Genomic DNA, 26,078 nt, shown 5'->3' with positions numbered 1-26,078 from the left:
TGATACTGATGAATAAATTGTGCCTCACATCCTGTCACATTCTGGTACTTACTGGTGAGCATTTCTCATTATTATTCGAGACATAACAAGATGTTCTGAGCAAACTCCGACCTTACAAAACACTTTCTGAATGAGAAATCCACTACACAACTTTTCTTTTATGCAGTGCTTCAGATGTTTCTCCCTCCTGCATCATGTACATGCACTGAAATACTAATCGTTTGCATATCTGAACCTCTTCTTCCTCTCATGTGATTTTGATGTTTGTCAGATCATTCCTTCCTGGTATTACAATTTTAATGGTCAGCAGTATATAATGGGAAAATTTCAGTGTTTTTTTTGTAATACCAGTTGATGCAATTAATATTTATATTATTTATCCTTCAGCAGCTTGCAATATTTTGTAAATAATGAAAAATTATGTTTTATAGAGCAAAAAGTGTATTATGATTAATGTAAATTGTGCCAAATGAATTATGAAAATTTATTCTGTAATTTTTCACTTTTATATTCTTGCTAGTATATAATATTTCTAGCTTGAAATATAAAGTGCATAATTTATAATATATACATATATGCACATGATTCAAGCTTTGAAAACCCTATAAAAAAGAACAAGTGCCCTAATTTAATTCAGTGTTTGTTTTATAAAATTTTGTTTTAACAAAAGATCTAATTTAGTACATTTTTGGGGTTTAACAAGATTTTTTTTTTTAATGAAGAGAAAGCATAAGCATGATTAAGCCCTATTTTCAATGTACAACTTGTAAAAAATAGACTAATTAAATAGTACAAACATTAAAGGCTGTTTTTAGAAGATGTTTTGATTGCTTATAAAGAACCATATGGTTAAAAATGTATGAAACTTAGTATCTAAGCATTCTAATGGTTTTTCCAGTATGATTGTCCTTTTGATTGAAATTAAGCTAAATGTATGTTATTCTTTATTTAAATGAACTATGTAGTTATCATATCATTATCTGTTTAAATCTTATTTTAGGTTTTAAGAGTAGTATGGAATGACTTAATAGGCTTCTTTGAGTGCTGGGAATATGAAGACTTTTTCCCATGTAAATTAATGACAACTGCATTTTTGCTTTACATCACTTTAGTTTATAAAAGATTTCACAGGAATGTTATACTTTTGTAAAAGCAGCTGTAATCTGAAATATATTGCAAAAGCAAACAAATGAAAAACAGTGATAATTTTATACTTCACAAATACAAAATTAAAACCAATATTCATGATTTATGACCATGTGATATAAATTTACATAACTTTTTTGGTATACTTTCTCATCAAAAATGAATGTTTTTACTTTTGTTTTAAAAAAGGGCAGGGTCGAGTACATGTATTGCTAAAATCTGCAGAGGAAGATAACTTAAAACATGGCAAAAGCATTTAGTGAATGTGGTAGGAGGGTAAAGATGTGAAAATGAAATCTGGATCAGTTAAGGTGTCAATACTTGCTATGTTGCAAGATCTGCAGAATAGTTTTAGAAGGTAAGAAGCACTAGGGATTATCTTATCCCAACAGGGATATTTCACAAGACTGAATTATTTTACTAAGCACATGAGGATTATCTGTTTAAGCTCCACCTGAATTCTGACCAACAGCATCCTGGGTTTTAGTTTATGAAGCAAATGAGGCCTAGAACATTGTTGATGTTGAAGAGATTTGTGATCCCTAGTACCTACAGTAAAGAATTTCAGCACCAGTTAGAAATGTTACTCTACAATAAAACATATTTGGAATAAAACCAAACACAGTTTCAGAATTTGCCATACAAAAAATATACAGCAAATTTTAAAACCCACCGGCTAAATTTTAAAACTCACTTAAGATTAAAATTTCATTACTTCTTAGAATTTTAAAATTTGAATCATAACAAAACTTTTAAATTTTTAAGTAAATTTTAATCATTATTAACATTTTATGAAAAAGCTTATCTTTGAATTTCAAAACTATATCAAAAGACTCAATATAGTGTATACTCTACTATTTTTCCTAAAAATTAAAAAAAAAAAAGTTCACTACAAAAAAGTCTCAGCTACATTTTGATTTTATTTTATTAAATCACAAATAGTACAGAATATAGTTTACCATGATTTCTCGTTCCTTGTTTGAAAGAGTTTCTTGCAATAATTCTACATCTGCTTCCATAGACTGATATACTTTAAAGTATTTAATAGCTTTTGATTCAGCAGCTTCTTTTGCAGACTTTAAGGATTTTATTTCTTCTTGATATTTTTCATTCATCTTTCTCATTTCAGCTATCTGATCCTTAAAAAAGACAAAAAAAAGGGGGAGGGGCAAATTAAATTGAGTATATTTACATTTAAAAATATCTACAAATACATAAAATACAACAAATTTAACTAATCTACAATTCACTAGGAATGGATAAGAATATAAAATACATGCAAATAAGTTATAAACTGCTACAATAATTATGTAATTATATCAGATCAAAAACAAACAGATATTACTATATGAAATCTTACAAGTAGTTTTTCCTTTTCTTTCTCTGCAGATGATAAACTAAATTCTGAGTTGCCAATTTTTTCTGTTAATCTTCTTTTTTCCCTTTCTAGAGTTCTTATAACTTCCTCATGGTGGTGAACACTAGCAATTTTGGTGGCCAATTCCTTTTCAACATTTTTTTTATCTAAATAATAAAGTTTAAATTTTACTTAGATTCCATTTCTTTCATTTATTTTAGATTCAAAGAATTACACTATGTTTTTAAAAAGTTTTAAATCATAATATTCACTTTTGATGAATTAAGTAATAAATCTTCCTGATACCAGATTGGCAAAAAAATATTTATAACTTTTCAAAAAATTTTATAAATTTCTAAATGTCTAAGAACAATCTTTGCTTTGAGTATATCAACTAACATACAAAACATTTTATTTTATTTTATTAATTTTTATTTTTATTTTATTTTATTTTATTTATTACGCGAAGCTTAAAGGCACTTAAAGACTTCATTCCAATACCAAACCCAAGTTTAAATGACCAGATGAATTGTATATGGAACATTTAAACTAGATTATCAATAACAACTCAAGGCTATTATATGCTACTTGACAAATGTGCTTTAAAATAATCATAGAGTATCACATTAATGACATGGGCTGGTTCTTCAAAAGAATTTCACTTGTTGAAATTCGACAGGAATTAATACAGAAATATCCATAACTCAAGAAGAAAATATATAACAAAACTTCAAGGAAAAAAACTAGACCTCACATTTTTAAACTGAAGACTAAAAATTTTTGGAACTTGATTTGAAATTATTTACTCACCCATCATACTTATCTTTTTAATGCTAATGGATTACTTTTTTTTCACTAATTGAGCAATACCAATTGCAATAAAATTTAGGATGATGAAGAAGTATATCAGAGACTGAGTCAAGTGTTCAATTTATATTAATGTTAAAAAACACTTATAATAACAATATTTACTCTCTCCTTTGATATTATATGTAACAATGGAGCTTTTGTAACAGAAATTTAGTTCTGAAGTTTAAAAAAAAAAAAAAAAAAATTGATTATTTTTCTGTCAAATCAATATATCAATTATACAACCAATTAATTAGCTAATTAATCCACATGGTTTTAATTAAATGCAAATAAAATTAATATTTTCTAAAATGCAAACCTTCTAAGTCTCTCTTCAGCTGAAAAATTTTAGAAAGGCAGCGACTGTGTTCGCTTTTCAATTCCTCTTCTTGTCTCTGTACATTTGCTAAAACATCCTTCACATCATCCTGTAAGACAGGCAACAATTAGATAATAAGATTTAAAATGTCAGTTTATTAAAATGTAAAAGATTGTTTTAATAAGTAATTTTAAATATAGTAAGATTTTGAATGTAGCAAATTAACATTTCAAAAAAGTTCATTCTCAAAGGAATATTCTTTTCAAAACTATGATTTATAGATATGGGGGAAAATGTCTTAATTTATATTTTTTAAATCTATTACTAATTCCTAATAATTAAAATTCTGGAAACTTAAAAGAACTTAGTATATCATACTGTGAAATTTTAAAGCAATGACTTAATGATTAGAAATTGATTACCAAATGCAAAATTTTAATTTCCTTGTTATAAAATCAAACAAAGAAAGAGAGAGAAATGAAATAAATAGACAAAATAAAAAGACCTTCCCCCCCAAAAAAAAAAAAAAAAAAAAAGGAAAAGAAAGAGAGATTAGTATCAGCGACTTTTAAACAAGTAATATTTTCACAGGATATATGAAATATAAATATTTAATTTTTTTTTAATTACAAATGTAAGTATGCTATACCAAAAGAGAACTTAAATTGGAAAATAATAATAATAATAATAATAATAATAATAATAATAATAAAATAAAATTTAATAATAAAAAAAAATCAAATTTAGGAAGTATATCTGAAATAAGAACAATTTAAATGAATATAAAGTTTTAAAAAGGTATGAACAAGATTGGTAGTTATTTACAATCTTTAACCCTCTGAGCAGCATGTCTGGCTTTATCCAGTCATGAGATATTTTGTCATTGATACATATTAGCTTATACCTTTAGATATTTTACTTTATTACTTTCTTTAATAATGTAAATGTAATCTTAAGAACGTTTATGAAAATAGAGGCTAAAATAAGTAAATATATGAATTTAGCTAGTAAATTCTGCATAAATACAGGTCTTCATGACAGATCCAAAAACGTGCTGCTCAAAGGTTTAACCAAAAAGGTACAAATAAAACTAGAGTGTCATAATATATAATTCTCTATCTCATTCTTTTCATCTCCCAGTTTATTGAAAAAAAAATTGGTTTCAAGTTATCAGTTTTCAAAATTAGTTCTATTTAAAAAATATATTTATTGTTACAGCCCCCCCAAATGAAGTGATTTAAAAATGTTTTCAATACCTCAGAATTATTCTTACTGAAAAATTAAAAGTAAAGATTTTCCATTTAGCACATGTTTGCATTTGAAAAATGATTTTTTGAACCATGGGCTAACAGGAGTGATTTCCTTTTTTTGTTCCACTAAAGTAATAAATTTTCAAATTTTAAGATTAGCATCTTCTTGATTACCCAATACTTTATATATTTTGATTTTTTCCATGGTTAATAATAAATTCTTTAACCGATAACTGCAATTGCATATACATATGTTTACACATACAGAATACAGGATTTACTTAAAAAAAGAATCTCTTTAAATCACACTGATTTTAGGAAACATTTAACATTTATTATTATTTAACAAATTTTACATCACTTAGTAACTAAACACATTTTTTATTTCACCATGATTAAATATAAAATTAGATTTGACTCAAAATTTATCATATATGCTAATGGATCATCTGCACTCAAGTAATGCTCATACTTTGATTTTCTGGAAAAAATACTGATACAGTCAAAAGTCGTTAATCCGGACTCGTCAGGACTTCGGCGATTCCGGATTATCGATTTTTCCGGATTATAGATCATCAGTTTAAATCTCGTAAGATGGCATGCAGAAATTCTAAAATTAAAAATATGAAACCATAATTTATGAAATAAAGAACAATTATGATCTAAAGGGTATCAAAATTTACAAAAAAAAGCTTAATATTTATTTGTTTACTTTATTAAACATTTCTTTCAATGTAAGTTGTTTAAGTTGCTTTGTTTTATGTGATAATACTTTCTCTTTAATTCTATAAACAGACATAATTTCTTGTTCAGTTACAAAGTTCCGCTGTTCAAGTCCCGTAATTGCTGTGCCGAGAATACCGACTAACTTGTCAATCGAAATTTTTTCGTTTTCACTAACCTCTCTGTCACCTTCTTCATGTCTTTATCTATTTTTTGCAGCAATTCCACTTTTTGTTTCATGGACATGGAAACATACTTTTGTTTTGTAGATCCTTTGGGAGCTCCAGCATCGGAAATTCTATTTGACATAATCGAAAGTTCAAGTTTACTTTTATAAAATTGCTCTTACAGTCTGCAAAAAATAATAAGCCGGATCCAATTCGAAGATTAAGGAACAACGCAATCATTAACATTAACTGAAATAGATAATTAGATACTTTTAGCTTATACCGTCCGTTATACATAAAACGCGCACGCGAAAATGTATTCTGCACTTGCACACACACATATGCGCAGTCGTAAAGGTCTTATGTGCACGCGTAAACGCCTATGCGCATGTGTCGACGCGGTGCATGTGCAGAAAGTTTTTAGCTTTGAGGTCCGGATTATAGATCATTCCGGATTATGTGTGTCCGAATTAATGACTTTTGACTGTATATATAATCTCTATACAAGCATTTTCATTTTTAAGTGATATGTATAGATGTATGAAAAATGCATTTTGTATGCTTGAGTATGCATATTTTTGTAATGATATAAACACTAAAATATATTTTAGATAATGAGTTTAAAAATAACTTAAAAAACTGCTGGAATGCATGTGAAGAAATTCTGAAGAAAATGACTTGAAGATGCACAATTATGCTTAGAGAAAATTTTAATTTACTATATACATCATTTAATTATTAGCACTTTAATTTTTTCTTTCCTTTATACATTTTATCTTGCAAGAATTATCCAAAGCCTTTCATAGGAGATTAATTGCCATTTTTTGAACGTAATATTCTGCACCTAGAAATTTTCACTAATTTCTTTTTAATAAATAGTGCAAACATTACACAAACAATCACAATATTTACTTTAAATATCACAGATGTTAAAGACAGAGAGAAATTTAAAAGAAAAAATATAGCCATGAACTCTTTTATCTAGCAATTTTTTGCCATTGGCATTATCATTAAGATAATCACTAGAAATTCTACTTAACTAAAAGTCCAATACCTTTCATTATGAGGAGAATGATGATAATAATAAATGTAGCTAGCAAATAAAATATAACAAATGTAGATCATTACTCTTTCTTTCTCAACAGAATTAAACTTTTATATTAGAAATTCTACTTGACTGAAAGCCCAATACCTTTGATTACGAGGAGAATGATCATAATAATAAATGTAGCTAGCAAATAAAATATAACAAATGTAGATCATTACTCTTTCTTTCTCAATAGAATTAAACTTCTGTATTAAGTCCATGAGAGATGATTTTAGTAGCTCAATATCAAGATCAGATACAGTGAACTGAGCAGGAGAACTGCTCTTTGAAAAGTTAAGTCGATGAGGGCTATCTGGAACAGAAGATCTAGTGATATCTCCAGACTTTTCAGGTGATGCTCTGTGTGATGGCCAAGAGCCTTGGTGTATATTTGAACTAACACTCAAAAAGCCACTGTCAGTTCCTAGTCCAAGTATCGACCGAAGAAATAAACAAATTGAATACAATCTATTCTCTACATCTCGCTTTGCCCCTGAAAATAAAACAAAGTCCTGTAATTTACAGCAGTGCTACATGAATAAATAACTAAAGAAATAAGATGCTAAAAATGTTTTACTTTAAGATTAAATAAATGTATCTTATTATGCCAATATATTTTGTTCCAACTTGAAACAATAAGCATTCAGAGAAAGAAATTTCTTTTTTTCAAAAAATTCAACAAAATATATTATTCTAAAATATTACTTCAACTTTTCATGTATTATTTTTAATATAAATAAAAATTTAAATATATTTAAGAAGAATTGCATTTTATTTATAACAGTATGCAAGTTTCTAAATATTTTTATGATATAAAAAATAATATTATAATAATTATTCTAACATACAGACAGATTTAACTTAAACAAAAATCAAACCATACATATGCATATAAAAATTGTTTCCAGTTTTCTACTTAAAAAATCTAAATTAAATTATAATTAAATCAAATTACACAGAAAATTTCTTAAACATGTGTAATTTGTGGTTAGAAATTTTATCATGTATGCTCACAAAGCTCAAATCTATCATTTAATATTTATTTAAATATGAAGTTAAGTCATAGTTCAAACTTTTTTAACACTCTGACACATAATATATATTAAAAAAATCAGTAATATATCACACTCAGCACAATAATCTGTTCTGCAATAGTGCCTATTATGAGAGATACTATTTAATTCAGGAATAATTTTAAGCCTAGTCCCTAAGAATTAAATCATCACCAGTATTGGTACAACAGCCCCTTGTGGGCCCTGCCTTCTTCAGAAGCCTTTCCCATTCAACCCTTCCTCCAGCAATAGACCTCCAGTTTTTAATTTTTAGAATGGCAAAATCCTTATCCAGGCAGTCTCTCCATCTTTTCTTAGTCTTCCTCTTGATTTTCCACAAACAGGAGTTGTAAAAATCTTAAGGACCGTTCTCTCTTATTTATTCTCAGCATTCTCTCTTATTTAATAGCATTACACATGAATTTCCCAATGAGTAATGTGGAATACAAGCTAGTTCCCATGAAATAAACCAACACATGAACCAACTTATTTAAAGGTAGATTTTGATGACACCTTTGAAAGACTTTACAGAAGCTTTAGTTCCTGTACTTGTGTATTCCCACCAATATATTGCCAACAATCTGCTGGCACCTTTTGGTAATGAAATATATTTTCAATATCAACAGGTCAATGAACTAGTTTTTTTTTTTTTTTTTTTTTTTTTCCTTCTGGAAAATACTGTTTGAAAATTGTATCTAAAATTGAATCAGATTATTATTCTCTACCTTTTGTCTTTGCCTACACAAAAGCCTGAATATAAGTTCTGCAAAGTAAAAAAGGCAAATTTTACTCTGACATTCTGTTGGCAGTTATTGGCATTATATTTTCTTTGTTCATCTTCTGGCATTGCATAGCTTCATTGCTTTCAGTTTCATTTCTCAGCTAATATGCAGTAAAAATTGACACACAAGAAATCATCACAGGATGAAAAATGCTATCTAAAAATTTTTCATGGGGTGAAAAACCTATCCAAACAAAAATGATGCATTGAAAATATACACTTGCTATATTTTTTTGACACTGGGCAAAAAAATGAAAGAAAATATCCTTATCCTCTCTTAAACAAAGAGGTTATATGGAGAAACCTTTAATAAGAAAGGGAAAATCTCCTTCTCTCTCTTTTTTATTTATTAATTTTTTTTAAGAACCTGGAACAGATTTTACGGTTGTTGAATGTTCATGGAATTCAGATTTAGATTCAGAATTAGGCATGGTATTTTTGGTGATATATTGGCAGGTTTCAGCTAATATTACAAGTACCATTAATTCTTTTTTTATGTTCTTTGCTCTCCACCTGTTTATTCAGAGATTCAAATGCATAATGACTACCAAGTAACAAAAGATAGATAAAAAGCAAAAAGAGTTCTTAATAAAATCACATACTGCCCTCTTAAAATCTTTAAGGCAAGTAAAATATTGTTAATAAATAATGTTTAGTAAAATATTGCCTTTTTTTACGTCTTAAGTTTTAGAACTTCTGTTCCAAATCATATGAGTATTCTGAGAGAAATTACACCTAATAATAATAATAATAATAAAATTAAATTAATTTTTAAAGAGCACTGAAATTTCAAATTATTTGCATGATAGAAAATAAAAGTTTGTATAAAAATATACCATCCAGTTTCACAACTCTTGCTTCCAAAGCCAAAACCTTTCCTTCCTCAAAATTTAAATTTGAACGTAATGTTTGTAATTCTTTTGCAGCATCTACCATTGATCTTTCCAGGTTAATTCTATGTTCAGACAGATTTTGCTCATTTGATAAGTATTCTTGAAGAACTGACTGTTGTTGTTCCTGCTGAAGTTTTAATTTATGCTCCAAGGTAGACAATTTCTGCCTTGAATTCAACAACTCTTTCTTTGTAGCTTCATTTGAAGCATTGGATTCCATGATCTAAAAAGAATTTAATTCTTTTTAAGATGCATACAAACAAATATCAATACATCTCCCTACTGCCTACTATATTAAAAAAATATGTTTATTTATTGTATTTTTAAATACCTAATTACTTTATATTGAAAATGTTATTTGCTCTAAAAATAATAAGGAATATTTTCAAATTTAATTTTAAAATATTATTTTGAAAATAGGCAAAACTCAATCCAATTATGCAAACTGTACAAAATTTTTAAAAAACTGATTGAAATTTATGAAAGAATATGCAGCAAAAATAAATAAATATTAGCACTTTAGGATATTCTACTAAAATCAGTAAAATATAAAAATCTTACATTTTGCTTCAAAGATAAGATTTCTTGCTTTAACTCTTGCTCTTTTTCTTCTTCTTTTTCATGCAACATGTTTAATTCCGTAATTTCCTGTTCCTTAGAATTTAATGTGTTTTCCAGAGAAGATACCTTTCTTTTTAAATTATGTACTTCCCGCTTAAGATCTTGACGTGATTTCTCTGCTTCTCTCAATGTGTTCTTCATTTCCTGGTACTGAGATTTCAGCTTCCCATAAGAACTTTCAAAACCTTAAACAAGTAAGATTTTTATGAACAACTAAGGAGGACGAATTTTTATTATCAACAGAGCTAAAATTTACTTCAGTTTAAATAAATTCTAAGGTCCTTGTTTTTAAGTACTTTTATGTTCAATCTTTTTTAAAATGGTTTATTGAATGATATAAATCTAGGACTTGCAAATTTCATTAAATTTTCCAGACACCTGAATTTATGAAGCACTATTAGTCAAAGGTAATAAGAAAAACAATTTACTCTCAACCTGCATTACAAAATTTAAATAATTAACAAGCATACACTTCAAAAAGATATGATTGAAATTATGGAATTTATTAAAATTCAGTCAGATATTATGATTTCATAAACTATGTATATTTAGCTATTTCATTAATTTTATTTCAATGAATGTATACTAAAACAAACCATTTATCTTTTGATGATATTCCTCTATTTTCTGCTTAAGTTCCATGTTTTCAGCTTGTGTTGATTTTAAACGACTTTTACAATCATCAAAAGTTTTATTAATGACTTCATTCAAGCTTTTTTCATCTTGCAACTGATTTTCCAGTAAAGCTACTTTATCTTCTAGCTGGATTTTAGAACTAATTTCTATAAATTTAAAAGGAAAAAAATTACAAACTATCATTAAATAAACATGTAAGTATATACAAGAGGGGAAGAGTGTAACATTCAGAAAAAAATAATTAAATATATTCAAGCACAAATTCCAGTAAATTTAAATTCACCAACACAAAAGTTACCTGGGAAAGGTTAGAAGTAAAAGAAAAATGTCACCAAATTATTATTTTTATTTTATTTATTTATTTTTTTATCTCTACTCTTATATGCGCCCTAAGATCACCAAATGTGGCGATATGTGTTCTGTGCTGGTTTTTCGCGCAACTGCGTATCGTATGGCAACCCTTTCGACGTTGAAAACTCTTTTGCTGGAGTGGTTTAATTGCTCATTGGTTCGTGTCATGCGCGTTTTGAAATGGCCTATGTTGCAATGAGAGATGTGGTTGCAAGAGAGTCTGGGAGATTATTTTAGCGGCTGTGCATGATAGAAGTAAGGAAACGCTGATGCAGTGTATTAAAGAGTGGATTGAGCCTTGTACAACTATTTTTTTCGGATGGCTGGAAATCTTACAAGGATTTAGGAAAAGAAGGTTTTGAACATTTATTTGTGAACCATAGTATGAATTTTCTGGATAGTGTGTCTGTCTATCATATAAATACGATAGTGATTACGTGGCGGCATGAAATTGGTATTTCTGTTCGAAAAAGCATTCATTCATGGTAAGTGCATTTTATTTTTTTCTTGTTCTTATTCTGTAGAATGTTATGTTCATTGTTTTTTTAGAATGAATTTCTGTCGTTATTGCTGTTTTTTTTAATTGTTTGAAATTTATTTTAGTTTTTTTTGTTGATTAGCGTGTAATGCCTAGATTGTGCAATTCGTAGATGTTTTTTAAAGTTGAAACAGAATGCTGTGTACATGGTATTCTTTGAAATTTATTGTTGTTATGTTAATTTATTAAAGCAAGGTGTGCGTAGTTTGTAGATTCTTTCGCTGCCTAGATTGTGCAATTCGTAGATGTTTTTTTAAGTTAAAATATATTGGTGTGTTCATGGATTCTTGTCAAATATTTTGTTTAGAAACTTTACGTTTTTGCTATCTAAATTTTTTGTTTCGTTTCAGATTTTTAGCTTAAATTGTGTGTTCAAAACATGGTTTTTGCATATGCGAAAACCGCGTTTTTGGAGACATTTTAGGCTTAAAGTTCGAAATGTAGGCAAAAAATTTAGATAGTAATACGGCACCACGGAGTTTCTCGCCAAAAATGCTTGGCGAGAAATTTGGCGACCTGAGAGTGCATATAAGACTAGTTCTTTTTTTTTTTTTTTTTTTTTTGTGTGTGTGTGTGTGTGTGTAAAGGGGACTATAAATAGATATTTAGAAGGAAAAAAATAGCTATTCGAATAAAAAAATTTCAATTCTGTCTCCCTCTTTTTATAAACATTTTACAGCCATATGTTTTATATATTTCATCTTGGAGAATTTTCATTGTTTATAGAATTTACATATATTAAATTTAAAAAATGCATGCAAATTCTGATACAAATTTAGTTACATCAAAAAACATGGCAAAGGAGTACATAGATTTATTCTCAATTCTTCCTTTTTCCTAATCTTTCTGAAAAAGAACATACCACTCTTAACATTTGAATTAGCCTGTTCTAATTCTTCAATTATTTGATTCTTCTCAAATTCAAAATTCTTCATCTTTAACTGTAACTGGGCTAAATCTTCAACTGCAGAGTCTTTCTGTTGTTTCAAGTCTCTAATTTGGTTTTCAAGATCTCTTACAAACTTCATATGCTCAGACCTTAAAACAAATAAATAAGACATAATAACAAATAATAAATAAACAAATAATAAATCACAAAATATACATACATATATGTGTGTGTATTTATGTATATATATATATATATATATATAGAAATTGTAGTAAGCTCGCCTAAAAGTTACCAGGAGCTGTGGCTCCAAAAAGTTCAACACATTTTAAAAAACAATGTCATTGAAGGGTGAGAAATATGCTACACTAGAAAAGGAAAAAAAAACACAGTAAAATACTTAGCGTTGGAAACTAGTAATGGCAGAAAATACAGTAAAATACCTATGGATGTGCCACTTGAAAAATTAATACATATGAAAATCAAACCAAGTAACAAGTTAAACATAAAACAAACAAAATCAGATAAAAATAGAAAGCGGAAAATGGTAAATTAGCTGAACTCGACGTCCAAGCTGGCTTTTCAAGGGAAATATCTGATTGCACGTCGAATCAAGCTAACTCCATTACGCGTTTCGCCGAAACAGACAATTGAAACGTTTTCGCTACAAAATTTTTTTATTTAGACAAAGTGTCTTGGAAAATTTATTAGTCTCAATTCTCTGTTCCAATTTCCCGATGCGTCCACACAAAATGACACATTAAGGTGTTAAATTATGTAAAAACTCTTCCAATTACATCTAAAATCAAGACAAAAATAAAAATAAAAATAAATAGCGGTCTGCTATTAGTCCTAAATATACAAAAACATACGGGCTGGGCCTGCAAGCTTAAAGATTTATACTTTTATAGATTTTAGAAATCTGTAATTAAATTTAAATGAGAATTAAAATGAAAACTAACACAGTGGGTCTTGCTAAGACCAAGAAAAAAATTGTAACAAAAGAAACTGAAAAAACTGACCTGTGGCGATGCAGAGCTCTCCCTCTAAAAACTAAGTTGAAAAAGGGTTGTAATTCCCTTCTGTGTACTTCAGTCGTGTGACGTAAGTAGGGGGGAGCAATGTCCTTTGGGCATCAGCCAATACGAAAAGACTGTCCGTTAGCTGTAACTCGTCTCTAATTTTTGAAGGGGTCAGAAAGCTCGGAAAAACGTGTAAAGATTTCAAAATGGCGTCAGTCATGTTGTTGGAAGAAAAAAACGTTACTGAAAGTGAAAATGGCTAATTCAGCTAAAACTACTAAACTTGGCCTCTAAAGCAAGAGTAAAAGGAAAAAACAGTCATTTTGTTAATAAAAAGTCGTAATTCTTCAAGCTAGCGGGCGATCAAGCTACTATGAAAAACGAATAGGCCCGATTTGTTAATAAAAGTAGTAAAATTGGCCATCAAAGAAATTTAAAACTATTTAAACAATAGTATTAAAAGTATTGTGCCAAAATTTTATATATATATATACAATGAAATCAAAAATTCAATTCATCAAAAAAGAAAGGTTTTATGTTTTTCTACAAAACATTCACTTTTGCAAAAAGTTCATTAGATGGACAACCATTCAAATAATGTTAATTACTGAGAGATGACTTGATTGCATTAATAATCAGAAATATTGAATTAAAGCAAAATGGCACTACTTTACTAACACTGTTTCTGTTTTTACTTTTGTTGAAGAACCTAAAATAAACAGAGAACTAACAAATGAATATTCATTCAGCATTTTAATAGCTGTGAACAGTATCAAAAGTCACTTTTTAAAATATATAAATTAAAACAGTTTATTTTATACTTTATATTATTTTAGTAAAATCAAAGTTACATGAAATAAAATGTGTTGCAATTTAATGCTACAGCATTTTAAAATTAAGGAGTTATAAAAAATTATTCATCACAGTTTACACTTTTTATCTTAATATTATAGATATGTTAAAAACTAAGAGTTTAATTTCTTACTAAGTTATTGAAAAATAAAAAAATGGCAATCAATATATTTAACTCATTGCTAATACAAAAAACAAAAATTATAACAAGGAAATTTTATTAGATAAATAAAATTTATAACAAATACTTATTATAACAGATTTTGATAGTTCATACTTATACATAAAATAAGCAATGACATTTAGTATCTGTGATCCACTAACAATGAATCAGAGGAACATTTCATAAAATTACAATTTTGAATTTTAGAAAATATGAAATTACACAAAATATCATATTTTTAGGATAATTATTTGAAAAAAATGAGAAGTTCTTAAAAGCAAAATATGTTTTCCAAAATTAAAAATATTACTTCATGTTGTTGATTTCATCTTGCATCTTCTGCTCAGTATCTAACTTTTCTTGAAGAATTCTCTCTACATCTAGTTTTGCAGCTCTAAGTTGTTCTGCAAAATTTTTAGACATATCTTCATTTTCAGAAAAATTACTTTGCAACTGCTTAATGGTGCGTTCTAAGTTTGAAACTTGAAGCTTATAATCATTTTGGATCTGCAAAAATAAAATTAACTAATTATTTGTTTACTTTAAAAACCATTAGCTTGCAATTATTTTCCTGCTTTGCTCCCCCTTAAATGTTTACATCATGAAGAGCATTACAATTTAGAAATGATTCTTCTAATTTTAAAATGATATTTAAATGTATAAAAATAACTTCTAACAACTTCTGAAAAAACTTACAAGTTAAATCGTGAGCTTTCACATAAATTTTCACAAAAATTAATTTAGATGTTCAAATATGCAAAAATATACAAAACAGTTTACAGTAAATTAATTAATAATTTAAAAAACAGAAGATGAATCATGAGTTTTAAAAAATTTACAAAAATTAATTCATGAAAAGTGATTTTATAATTTTAAAATTAAATTAAAATAGTGCAAAATAAATATAAAACTGATTCTAAAAAGTGATTAACATCAATTTATAATAATTTACTACATTAGTTTAAAGATCAAATTAATGAAATAAATCTGCTTTACAAATTCTGTGGCCTGAAAACCAAGACTACAGAGGCATCATAAATAACTTACTCTCTTATTTTTTGCTTCCAGATGCATAATTTTTTCTTCATGTTCCCTCTCACTAGAGGCAATATGCTTTTTCAAATTATTAATTTCTTCTTGATGAAAAATTATTAAATCTTCCTGCTGTTTCTGATGACGTTCAAAAAGTTCGTCAATAGCAGCAACTAATCTTCCACGGAGTGATTCCTAAGGAAATTAAGACATATTAAACATAAAACTATTTCATCATAATGGAAAATGTAGATTTAAATTGCTTTTACATTAGTAAAAAGCCATATATTCCTTATATATGTAAATGGAATGTATTTTTTCCAAATTAAATATCTACTTTAAATAATATTGAATGAACTAAATGTATACTGGCCAATCCTTGTAAATTTAAGAAAATAATTATACACATTTTTATGTGCATAACTATTACAATCAAAAAGAGTTTTAAATAACAAATACTACATTATTATTACACAATGATAAATGTATATAAATATTAGTTTAAATTTTACATACATATTTCTTTATATTTATTTTGCATTACGATATATTTTATGCACATTCATTTCTTTTCACTGTTACTCTAAATCTTATCTATTTCTTTAGTATTATTTTTAATTTGTGTATAATTAGTGTAAATTCGTACGATACTTCTACAGTGTTTGGTATGCAAAATTCTATACATGGAACCATCGAAATTTTGTAAATAACTTCAGCAGAACTAGAGACATAACCTGTTAAAATTTAGCAAGTCTAGATAACGAATATTTTGCCAGTTGGTGGACATTCTGAAATGCTTTAGAAACAAGGTTTGGCGCATGTGCGGTCTTCCGAAAAAAATTATGTAAAACCTCCATTTTATTCTTTTCTAACTGAAAATGCTGGAAAATTTAAGTTCAGAGATAATTCAGTTTTAAACATTTCATTAACTAACAATATTTTTTTAAAAAAAATACATATTAAAATAAGATGGCATAAAAAATAGCATACTTTTTCTTGGGAAAGAATATCGATATCAACATTATGCTGATGCCTTTCATTCCTGAGGCGAATCTGAAACTCCTGTTCAATCTCCTGCATTTTTATAGAAAGCGCTTCCTTTTCTTTAGCTGCATCATCAGCAAATGTTTGATGAAAATCCTTTAAATTCTTCAACTGTGCTAAAATTATTATCAGAATTTTGAGTTATAAAAAATTAGGACATAATTCATTTAAAACCTAATAACAATACCCAACACACACACACAAAAAAAAGGAGGGTGAGAAATTGCATGAAATTTGCAAAGAAAATGAAAATAGTGCATTTTTGACGATTTTGAAAAAGATTTCATGAGCATAATAGATCGGAGAAAATAAAAGCATCTAGAATAATAATTTAAAAATCACCATCGATAACAGATATTTTAGTATTAAAAAATATTAAAAACGCACTTCCTTAAAACATTTTATTTCCTTTATTCATATAATATACAAATTCGTTCCATGGCATTCAAAATTTAGCACTTTTAATTTTGCATACTTTACCTTACAAAGCCGAAAAAACTGCATTTAATTATGTTGACATCCTTACTGCATTTCGCAAGCAATGCCAATTTGCACAACCTGGAAATCTCAAATTTTTGTAACTATAGAAACACACGAGATTTTTAACATAATAATCGCGAATATAAACTTAAAGGGGTGGATTTCACATATTTTCGGTCTCTTTTTCAGTGCTTTAAAAGTATTTTCTCTCATTCGTAGTTCAGTTCTACACAGCCCCATTTCGTAAAATAAACTTAAATTAAAAACTCTGAATTATGGAATCTGAAATGGAATTTATGCAGCACAGGGTTAATTTAAGATAACTGTAGTAACTTATAATTTAACACTTTTATGAAAAAATTAGTAATAAATACATTGATTTATTTTAATAAATGGAATCCTTATTTTAAGGAAATAAATCTAAATCGTAACTGAAAAAGTATAATTTTTCCCCTTTGTATCAGACGATATTAAAAAATCCGCTGTTGCTTAATCTTTCTCTCTCTCTCTCTCTCTCTCTCTTTTTTTTTTTTTTTTTTTTTTTTTTTTATTTTCCGAGAAATCTATCTCATAGCACATGATTTTCATCATCTTTTCTCTTTTGAAAACCTTTTTTTTTAGTATTTTAATTTAAAATTGATCATTCAGTCAAATGTAAGAGATAAAGTTTTAGATATTGAACTCTTACACGTGTCTTACAGTCTTTATGTTCCAAGACACCGAGAATTTTTAAAGGTAGTCGGTGATTGTCGCGAGAGATTTTACGGTATTTGCTACATTAATTTGAATAAAAACAATGTTTTAAATTTAAAAAATAATAATTAAATATTTAATTAGACTTTTCTAATACAGTTGAGACTGCGATCCGAAAGACAACCCCTATAAGATATCAGCATTTTTGCGGAGCGAAAGCTATAAAAAAACGAAACCATACCCTCGCCAAAATCCGGACTATGGACCATACAACTTACAGCTATTTCAGTTTATAATTACTAACTTGATGAAATTTTAAACTTTTGCAAAGAACTGCTCTATCCGTATTTGTTTCGCATTGTTCATCAACAAACTTTCAATTATATTTTCAAATTCGTAAAACTCTTTGTAGATTTTCTAATCTCCAGCTTTAAATTCAAGAGTTCTTAGAGTTTGCAATCCTTTTCTCGATTCAGCTGAGGCTGACATGTAGTCACTTTCTTCCGTATCATTTTCACTGACGTTTCAGTTTCTGCAGCATTTTTAGCACTTTCTGTAACATCCAGTCAGTGTTTCTAAAAACGAATCCTTGCAATTTCCCTCAATGATGACCGAAATATTAGAAATAGTTTGCAATTCCAGTGTGGCTTCTTTTAAATAAAAACCACTCTAAGCGTTGACTATAATACTCATAGCCTCTAGCAAAAAATATCGACTTCTATCTCTTTCGAAGTCCTTGCATTTTCACAAGATTAAATTTTATTTAACTACTTTTTTAAATGATATCTTTCCTGTAATTACACTTCAAAGCTTTTATAATACCTTGGTCTAATGGCTGAAATCGTATTTGCAGGAAGAAACAAGAAATAGAAAATCAGTAAAAATACTGTTCGTCATCCATAAGTTCTTGTTATTACGCCAAGTTAAGGGTAAATTCTTGACTAATTTCTTGTTTTTTTAAACATCGAGGTTTTCTACTCTTTCCAATAAAAATTGGCATCTTTTTAATTGTTGCATACATTATGCACGTTAATAACAGAGTAACTATTTCTTTTAATTTCTTAAAACCAGCTGCTGTTTCACATTTAAACATTAATGTAGGCTCTGGTAATGGTATGTAAAACAGGCCAATTTTTCCTATGTTATGAATTTCAGGTGGCTTGCATTCTTTTAGAAGCTCGGGTAAAACGTCTTTTATTCATTTCTCAGCCAAACTGATGGTCTGCCCTTTGCTTCTTCCCATATAGTTTCCGATAAACAATGTTATTTCTTTCTTTTCATCTTAAGAGACATCCAGCAGTTCGTAAAAAATTTTTTCCTAGCATTTTGGTGAATTATACAATTTTTGTGGCTAAAAGAGCTCTAGAAATTGGAATCTTTTTAGTCTCATAGCTTGAAACTATTCCAGAAGGGAGGTTTCAATGCCACTCGATTTTCATTCTCTTTTGCGCTTTTTTCAGACATTTGCAATTTTTGGTAGTTATTTATCATTTTTATTTTTAAGTAAACTGTACAATGCTGTTTGGGCAATCCCCATTTTTAAAGCTCATTTCTCTTTGGCTGCATTTACCAAACGTATCATAATCTTTCAGCAATTTTTCCTTTTCTTTCAGGCTTAAACGACTTCGTTTAGGCATTTTCGACACGCTACAAATCACGCGCACAGCAAATAAAAAGTGTTTCTTCCAGCGATTGTTTAAATCCAAAATTCCCGTTTCTTGCCAGCAAGAAGATTGCGCCTTTGTTTATTAAGTCGATCTGTACCTTCATAGTTATTACAGGCGTAATAATTACTTTCTTTTCTTTTTCTTTATCCTAAAACAACCACTCGGCTTTTTCAATCAAAGACTGATAATGTACGATAATAAAAGGAAGCATTTCATGTTTTCTGAGAATACCGTCCAACTTAACGCGTGTATGCACATCCATTGCCTATCAGCTGGTGTTCTAGAAAGGGAACCAATGTTCACTTAAGCACCAACGATTCTTTAATACTGGGAAGCACTCATTCATTCATAAACAAAAAAATTATTTCCAATGCCTAAAGAGAGCTGCTTTTGTTAATTATAAGATAAAGAAGGTATTTGAGCGCTCTCAGCTCTAGTTCGGACACAGAGATTTGCAAACAGAGTTTGATAGGACCTTGGAAAGTGTACCCAACACCCCAGGAAATCTTGGTTCTAACTACATTGTTAGAAATTTCTCCTAAACATGTTTTTATGAAGCACTCCATAAATGAAAGGTAAATGCATGAACTACTAACAGCTGTTATCAGCCACAAGCAGTTTATTTCGGATCTGAATAATCAGACTTTCGCCAGTTTGAGTTTTATAAACTGCGAAGATGAGTTTAATAAATGGCGGTTCTTTTACTCATCAGTACATATTCATTTTGGCTTCCAGAAATTTGAACGCAATAAGCGGCTGAGTTTATTAACCAGTGATTTTAATAAGTGACAGGCACTGTATTCCTAAAATAAAGCAAGCGTTGTCTATAAAATTTCCCGCAGCTGGAAATGCATGGAAATCTTCAATAAATACTTCAATATAATTATCTGGAATTTAATCTATTAAAAACTACTTGTTAAAGAAATAATTTGTAAGCCTTTGCTCATGGTCCTAAAACATAAAATACATTTCTGATAGGTGCAAACTACTAAATTAGATAAAGGCTGTAGAAGCAAAAAGATAAAAGATCAAATTATCTCATTCTAGTTTTTGATACCATCAGTATTATATTTAAATTTGTACGAAATGAAAAATTTTACTCTTTGACTAGGGGGAGGGGGAATGAGTCAAACAGCATGTATCTAGTTCTTAGCTCAAAACAAGGTAAAAAATTGGGCCATTCCCATTAGTAATTATGGGAAGAACCTTATTTTACTGAATTTGAAATTGCTTGTTGTTTATCTTATAAATAGACATAAAGATGACAAAAAGTATATATTGAAACAGAACCTAATTACATTATTTTGATATTAAGCAAAAAATACATAAAAGCCATTATTGTTTCAGTTTTTTTTTTTTTTAATGCAAGCAGTCAGCATTCTTTTTAGCTGAGTTTTATATAGAATGATTTCAAAGTATTTGACAATTATCGATATCGATTTGTTAAAGGACTTTTTGAGGCTGAATTATAGGTTGGTCTTGATTTTTTCTTCTTGAATAGTATTACATTAATTTTATTATGCTGCCATTTACTTTACTTTTCTGCCCTTCCTTAATTTCACAGAATGAATGCTAAAGTCTCCTTGATCAAGGCTCTCAAACACAATTCTCAGAAAAGTATTATGGTTACATTGAAAGGATTGCATTATATACATTTGAGATTTTTATGCTAAAAGAACCCTTCTCTACAGCTAAAGAGGGAACAATGAAAAGAAACACAATTCACCATAAATTCAGAAGGAGATTTATGTAGTGGGGACCCACCTCACCAGAAATTTTGCAGGCTGTTCATTCTAAGACACAAATGATTTTTAAAATATCTTTTAACATTTAACTAATCATTTTGCGATCTTTCTCAACTGCGACTTGCTCGATCCCATAAATTCGCCTCTGTGTATATTTAAATAATACACACTGGTATTAATTAATAATGCCAATTTACTTAACACTTTTTTTTATTTCTCTTATAGAGAAATTAAAGATGTAACTCTCTTAGTAGATTCTCTAAAAATCACTTTTGTTTTCCGAAAGAATTAATACCAGTAAATTCAAGACTGGCTATGGGAAATTCTTATTTAGTTATTCGAAAATACACTGCTCAACATTAAAAATGCAACACCAAGAAGGAGTGGTCAGAAAGTGATGAAATTTGGAAAAAAGACAGAGACAGCAAGCAGCAATAAGTGATCTTTATGTCAAAATGATAGTCAGAATACAGAGCGAGAACGACGTCGGCTCAGTAGAATGTAGGACCACTGCGAACAGCGATGCATGAAGAAACACGTCTAGGCATAGAGTCAATAAGAGTGCGGATGGTGTCCTGAGGGATTGCTCTCCATTCCCTTTCAACCATTTGCCACAGTTCGTCTTCTGAACGAGGCAGGGGCAGAGTCTGCAAATGGCATCCAATCACGTCCCACACATGTTCGATTGGTCACAGGTCACGACAGTACGGTGGCCAAGGAAGCATCTGTATACCTTGCAGAGCATGTTGGCAGATGCGAGTACTGTGTGGTCGGGCGTTATCCCACTGAAAAATTGCATTAGGCAGGCCCTGAAGGTAGGGGATTGTCACCAGCCGCAGTACATTATCCAAGTATTGTTGGGCCATCATAGTGCCCTGAATACGAACTAGAGGTGACCTGGAATCATAGGCAATAGCGTCGCAAACCATTATGCCACGCTGTCGCACGGCGGGGCATTCCACAGTTGCTGCCGAATTATATCTGTCTCCACGTCGACACGTACGCGGAGACTGTCACTGGATAAACAGAAGCGTGTGCAGGCCATTTTCAACCAACCAACGGAAAATGGTTCTGATTGACACAGGAACATCCAGAGTATCTTGCACATGCTGCAGAATCGCGGTACAAGTGACTTGCGGGACCGCCACAGCTTGTTGTCGGATGTGTCGATCCACGCGTGTTGATGTCACTCTGGCTGCACCTGCACCCCTCCTTCTTCCTACATTTCCTTGTTCCAACCATGTTCACCATAACGATGCATCGTGCTCGCATCCATGTGGGTATCTGCTGCGATTTGACGTAAGGACCAACCCGCCCTTCTCAGTCCGATCACCATACCCCCCTCGTAAAATCGTCTATCTGCTGTAAGTGCCTTCGTTGACGGTAGCCTGGCATTCTCTCCTATTACACGTATCCTCCGGGACAAAAACCAACTTTCTTCGATAATTCGTCTGGCAGAAATAACGACACGAATATTGCCCATTCTGCACGTTCCTTCCCTTATATCTTACTTCACATGCGTCGAAGAGCTGTGCATTTCACATCATTCGCATAACTCAGCGACGAGTGTTTAGTCTAAAGTTTCTGACCACTCCTTCTTGGTGTTGCATTTTCAATGTCAAGCAGTGTACTTAAAATAAGCCTCCCTTAAAAAAAAAAAAAAAAAAAAAAAAAAAAAACCTCTCTTTTGCATTTTTGCTCATTATTTTGATCATAACGTTTGATGCCAAAAACAAATATTAGAAAGCATTTTATTTATTAAAAATTGTTTTAATCTCTTTCTTTAACATTCTAACATACAAAAAATTTAACTTTTAAGTCAACAGTTTATGGGACTTTTTTTTGGGGGGGGGGAGTCTTCTTCTTTTTGTAGCAATTTTGTCATTCAGATAAACATAAAAATATATACGTTTTCACACCCTAGATATTTGTTTTTGCATTCTTCTTTTACTCAGAAATTTAATTATTTAAGGTTCTCCTATTTATATGATCCATAAAAACATTTTCTTCTTACATTTTTAAACAACACTGTTTTTTTTTTTTTTTTTTTTTTTTTTTTTTTTTAATTCATAAAATCTGGTAATGCTTCCATTTTTCCTTACTTTTTTGCTCCCAAAACTATCCAAATTCTTTAGAACAGAAGTCAGCAAACTTTTTTTGTCAGAGCATATTTCAAAAATAAGGGAGTTCGGTGGTCACTGTAGTAGCAATGAAAGACTCCTCCACATTACGTTTTTTAGCAATCACTACATTTGAACTGCATAATAAGTATACACTTTTTCTTTATAATAAATGGAACAAAATTATTCTTGCCACTCAATATTAAAATGATTTGTCTTTTTATTTCTCTTTTTCCATGATGCAACTCTGCTTTCACATATAAATGCTAATTAATGAAATGACACGTTTAGGCACAAACATGTAATGCGATGTAAAGCATAGCATGCCATGATTGGACAAAGTATATGAAGATGATGGGGACAGAAAATAGTTCACTGTAAGAGGATTCAAATGTTCTTAGCAGTTGAAAATTGAGTCATCAAGTCATGCAGTGTTATCTAAATGTTACTAAGATTCAGGTTTTGTCAGAAATACAATTCATATAATGTTCAAAATGGCAAAGATAAAATAAGAATTTTTGCTAACATTATTTATTACAAATGCTTGTTGTACAAATATATAAATTTCAGAATTTTTATATTTTTACGGTGGGCACCACATTGCTCAGCCCTGCTCTAGAAGGTCAGTTTCAAGTTACTTTCTCTCCTACTAAGCAAATTTATTGTTCATTCTTTAAAAACTCTGTATGTGGCATTAATTTGGCATGGCTCATAACATTGCTTTTAAAGTGCAATTTAACATGAATGAATGATACAGAAAAGCTTCATCAGTTTGTCAAAAAAACACAAATCTCATAAAACAAAAGAAGACCTCATTAATTCTTCAACCACTAGTCACTGTGGTTCCTTAGATTCTATTAAAATCATTCAAAAAGCTTCTTCATTTGGATATTTCTTTCAACTCTTTTGCACTGATGAAAATCAGTTAAGTTAATGATTGCAGTTCCAATCCTGTTCCTCGTTTGTCATAGTTTTAGTTATTTTCTTTCTACGACATTATTCAACAGATGAAACTTTCACAAAGTATTAATTTTTCTCACTTTCTTTATTACTATTATTTATTTTATTTTTTAAAAATCTTTCTGAGGTATTTGTTTTCACTTTGCAATAAAACCTTTTCTGCAATAAATAAATGCTCTTGCTACATAAGCCTTTCATTTATCTTCTATACTACAAAAATGCATTGCTTAATGCATTATACAATAACCATTTAAAAAGTAATTTTACTTGAACTTAGCAACCACAGTATATTATACTTTAAAAACTAAATTTACTCAAATTCCTTAGCACCCAGTGTATATTATACTGTGAATGTCATAAGTAAAAAAAAAAAAAAAAAACTCTAACATACGCAGTATAGCTGGTCGACTGCAAAATTTCTATTGGTACTTACGTATTATCACAACCAGGTTGGTGTGATTTGTAAGTTTGAGTAAAAAAGTATGAATAGAAAGAAAATGTACATTTATTAATTACAGATAATTTTTAATACAGTTTTTTATATTATTTTGTTTTAAAATATAAAATAGCAATTAAACCCTTCCGGTTTCGAATTTGAATAAGTTTCAGAATTATTTTTTTGGCGGAAATCTTTTGGCTATTGCTTTTAGCACTGATTGAAAACCGTCTTCGCCATTAACAGCTTGAGCTTAGCGCCATATAAATTCGATAAGGTATGAGTCAAGATGATGACGGGCTGTTCCTCTCTGTTTTTTGTTGCGCCAAACTTAATTGAGGTTAACTCTTTACACCAACAATAAATGAAGCGCACCGCTGTCACAAATGAAATTCGGCTACCTTCAAACCAATTTCCAGTTCTCACACCCAAATGTTGATTGCACTCTTCGACGTTACATTTCCAGGAGATTTGCTTTCCAAAATACAGTTTCATTTTATGAGAATTTTTACAAGTACATTCATTCGGTATAATTCCATATCCCTGCAACAATTCAACAGCATCTTTTTCACTTCCAGGCAGATCCCAAATACCCATAGTTAAAGTATTTCAGGGCATTTAATCTAACCAGTAAGAAAAATAATTTCTTTACGAAAAACTACGTATAACACGTAGGGTTGCCGTAAGTAGGGTCGCCAAATTTGGCGATTTATGCGAATTTTGGCCTGGTTGCGTTAATACGTAAGTACCTTTCTATTTCTTGAATATGCCATTATTTGCATCCAGAATAAAATTAAAAGGTTATTATGACATTCTGTAAATGTTTAGATATATTTCTACTTTTAATTTTTTTTTCAAACAATAATTTGCCTTTTTAATATTTTGACATGATTTCCAGTTTACACCATTTAAAAAAAACTGCAGAAAAAATGGAACTTAAAAATTTTTATATTGATTTAAATGATTTTTAATTTTAATCAGTATTAAAGATTTAATTTTATGAATTGCCAATAATAGATATTATATCTATTTAAGAAAAAAAGCAAAATATCTGTATGGTTTATTCAAATTTTTCAACTTTTTAAGCTTTTAACAATAAAGCCTCCTTTGATATGATAACTGCAATCTAAAGTTTTCAGACTGTGCTGGTTTGCTCTTTTTTGGGGGGGGGAGGGAAAGGGAATATGTTCTTTAAGAACATAGGT

The 26,078-nt window shown here is 29.4% G+C and overlaps 2 protein-coding genes across 4 annotated transcripts in view; one reads left to right on the top strand and one right to left on the bottom strand.

Moving 5' to 3' along the window:
- The window catches only part of LOC118192818 (uncharacterized), a 560,683-nt gene extending 559,527 nt beyond the window's left edge, over nucleotides 1–1,156 (top strand). For both annotated transcript variants that reach the window (XM_085813364.1, XM_085813361.1), the window contains one exon: nucleotides 1,001–1,156. In XM_085813364.1, the coding sequence (XP_085669490.1) occupies nucleotides 1,001–1,023 (23 nt within the window). In that variant the 3' untranslated portion in view covers nucleotides 1,024–1,156. The remainder of the gene's footprint in view (nucleotides 1–1,000) is intronic.
- LOC118192812 (uncharacterized) overlaps nucleotides 1–26,078 on the bottom strand; it is a 160,622-nt gene that overhangs the window by 29,540 nt on the left and 105,004 nt on the right. For both annotated transcript variants that reach the window (XM_035363833.2, XM_085813360.1), the window contains 11 exons: nucleotides 16,719–16,888; nucleotides 15,744–15,923; nucleotides 15,007–15,203; nucleotides 12,633–12,808; nucleotides 10,842–11,027; nucleotides 10,186–10,430; nucleotides 9,568–9,847; nucleotides 7,078–7,391; nucleotides 3,672–3,780; nucleotides 2,507–2,670; nucleotides 2,106–2,285 (listed from right to left, as the gene is read on the bottom strand). In XM_035363833.2, the coding sequence (XP_035219724.2) occupies nucleotides 2,106–2,285; nucleotides 2,507–2,670; nucleotides 3,672–3,780; nucleotides 7,078–7,391; nucleotides 9,568–9,847; nucleotides 10,186–10,430; nucleotides 10,842–11,027; nucleotides 12,633–12,808; nucleotides 15,007–15,203; nucleotides 15,744–15,923; nucleotides 16,719–16,888 (2,201 nt within the window). The remainder of the gene's footprint in view (nucleotides 1–2,105; nucleotides 2,286–2,506; nucleotides 2,671–3,671; nucleotides 3,781–7,077; nucleotides 7,392–9,567; nucleotides 9,848–10,185; nucleotides 10,431–10,841; nucleotides 11,028–12,632; nucleotides 12,809–15,006; nucleotides 15,204–15,743; nucleotides 15,924–16,718; nucleotides 16,889–26,078) is intronic.

The sequence above is a fragment of the Stegodyphus dumicola genome, chromosome 3 (assembly GCF_044657685.1).
Source record: "Stegodyphus dumicola isolate Sdum_Otavi_A_Nest chromosome 3, ASM4465768v1".
In the NCBI taxonomy this organism is placed as follows: Eukaryota; Metazoa; Arthropoda; class Arachnida; order Araneae; family Eresidae; genus Stegodyphus; species Stegodyphus dumicola.
Note: the sequence above shows the minus strand (reverse complement) of the source record. Positions and strands in the feature narration are given on the sequence as shown.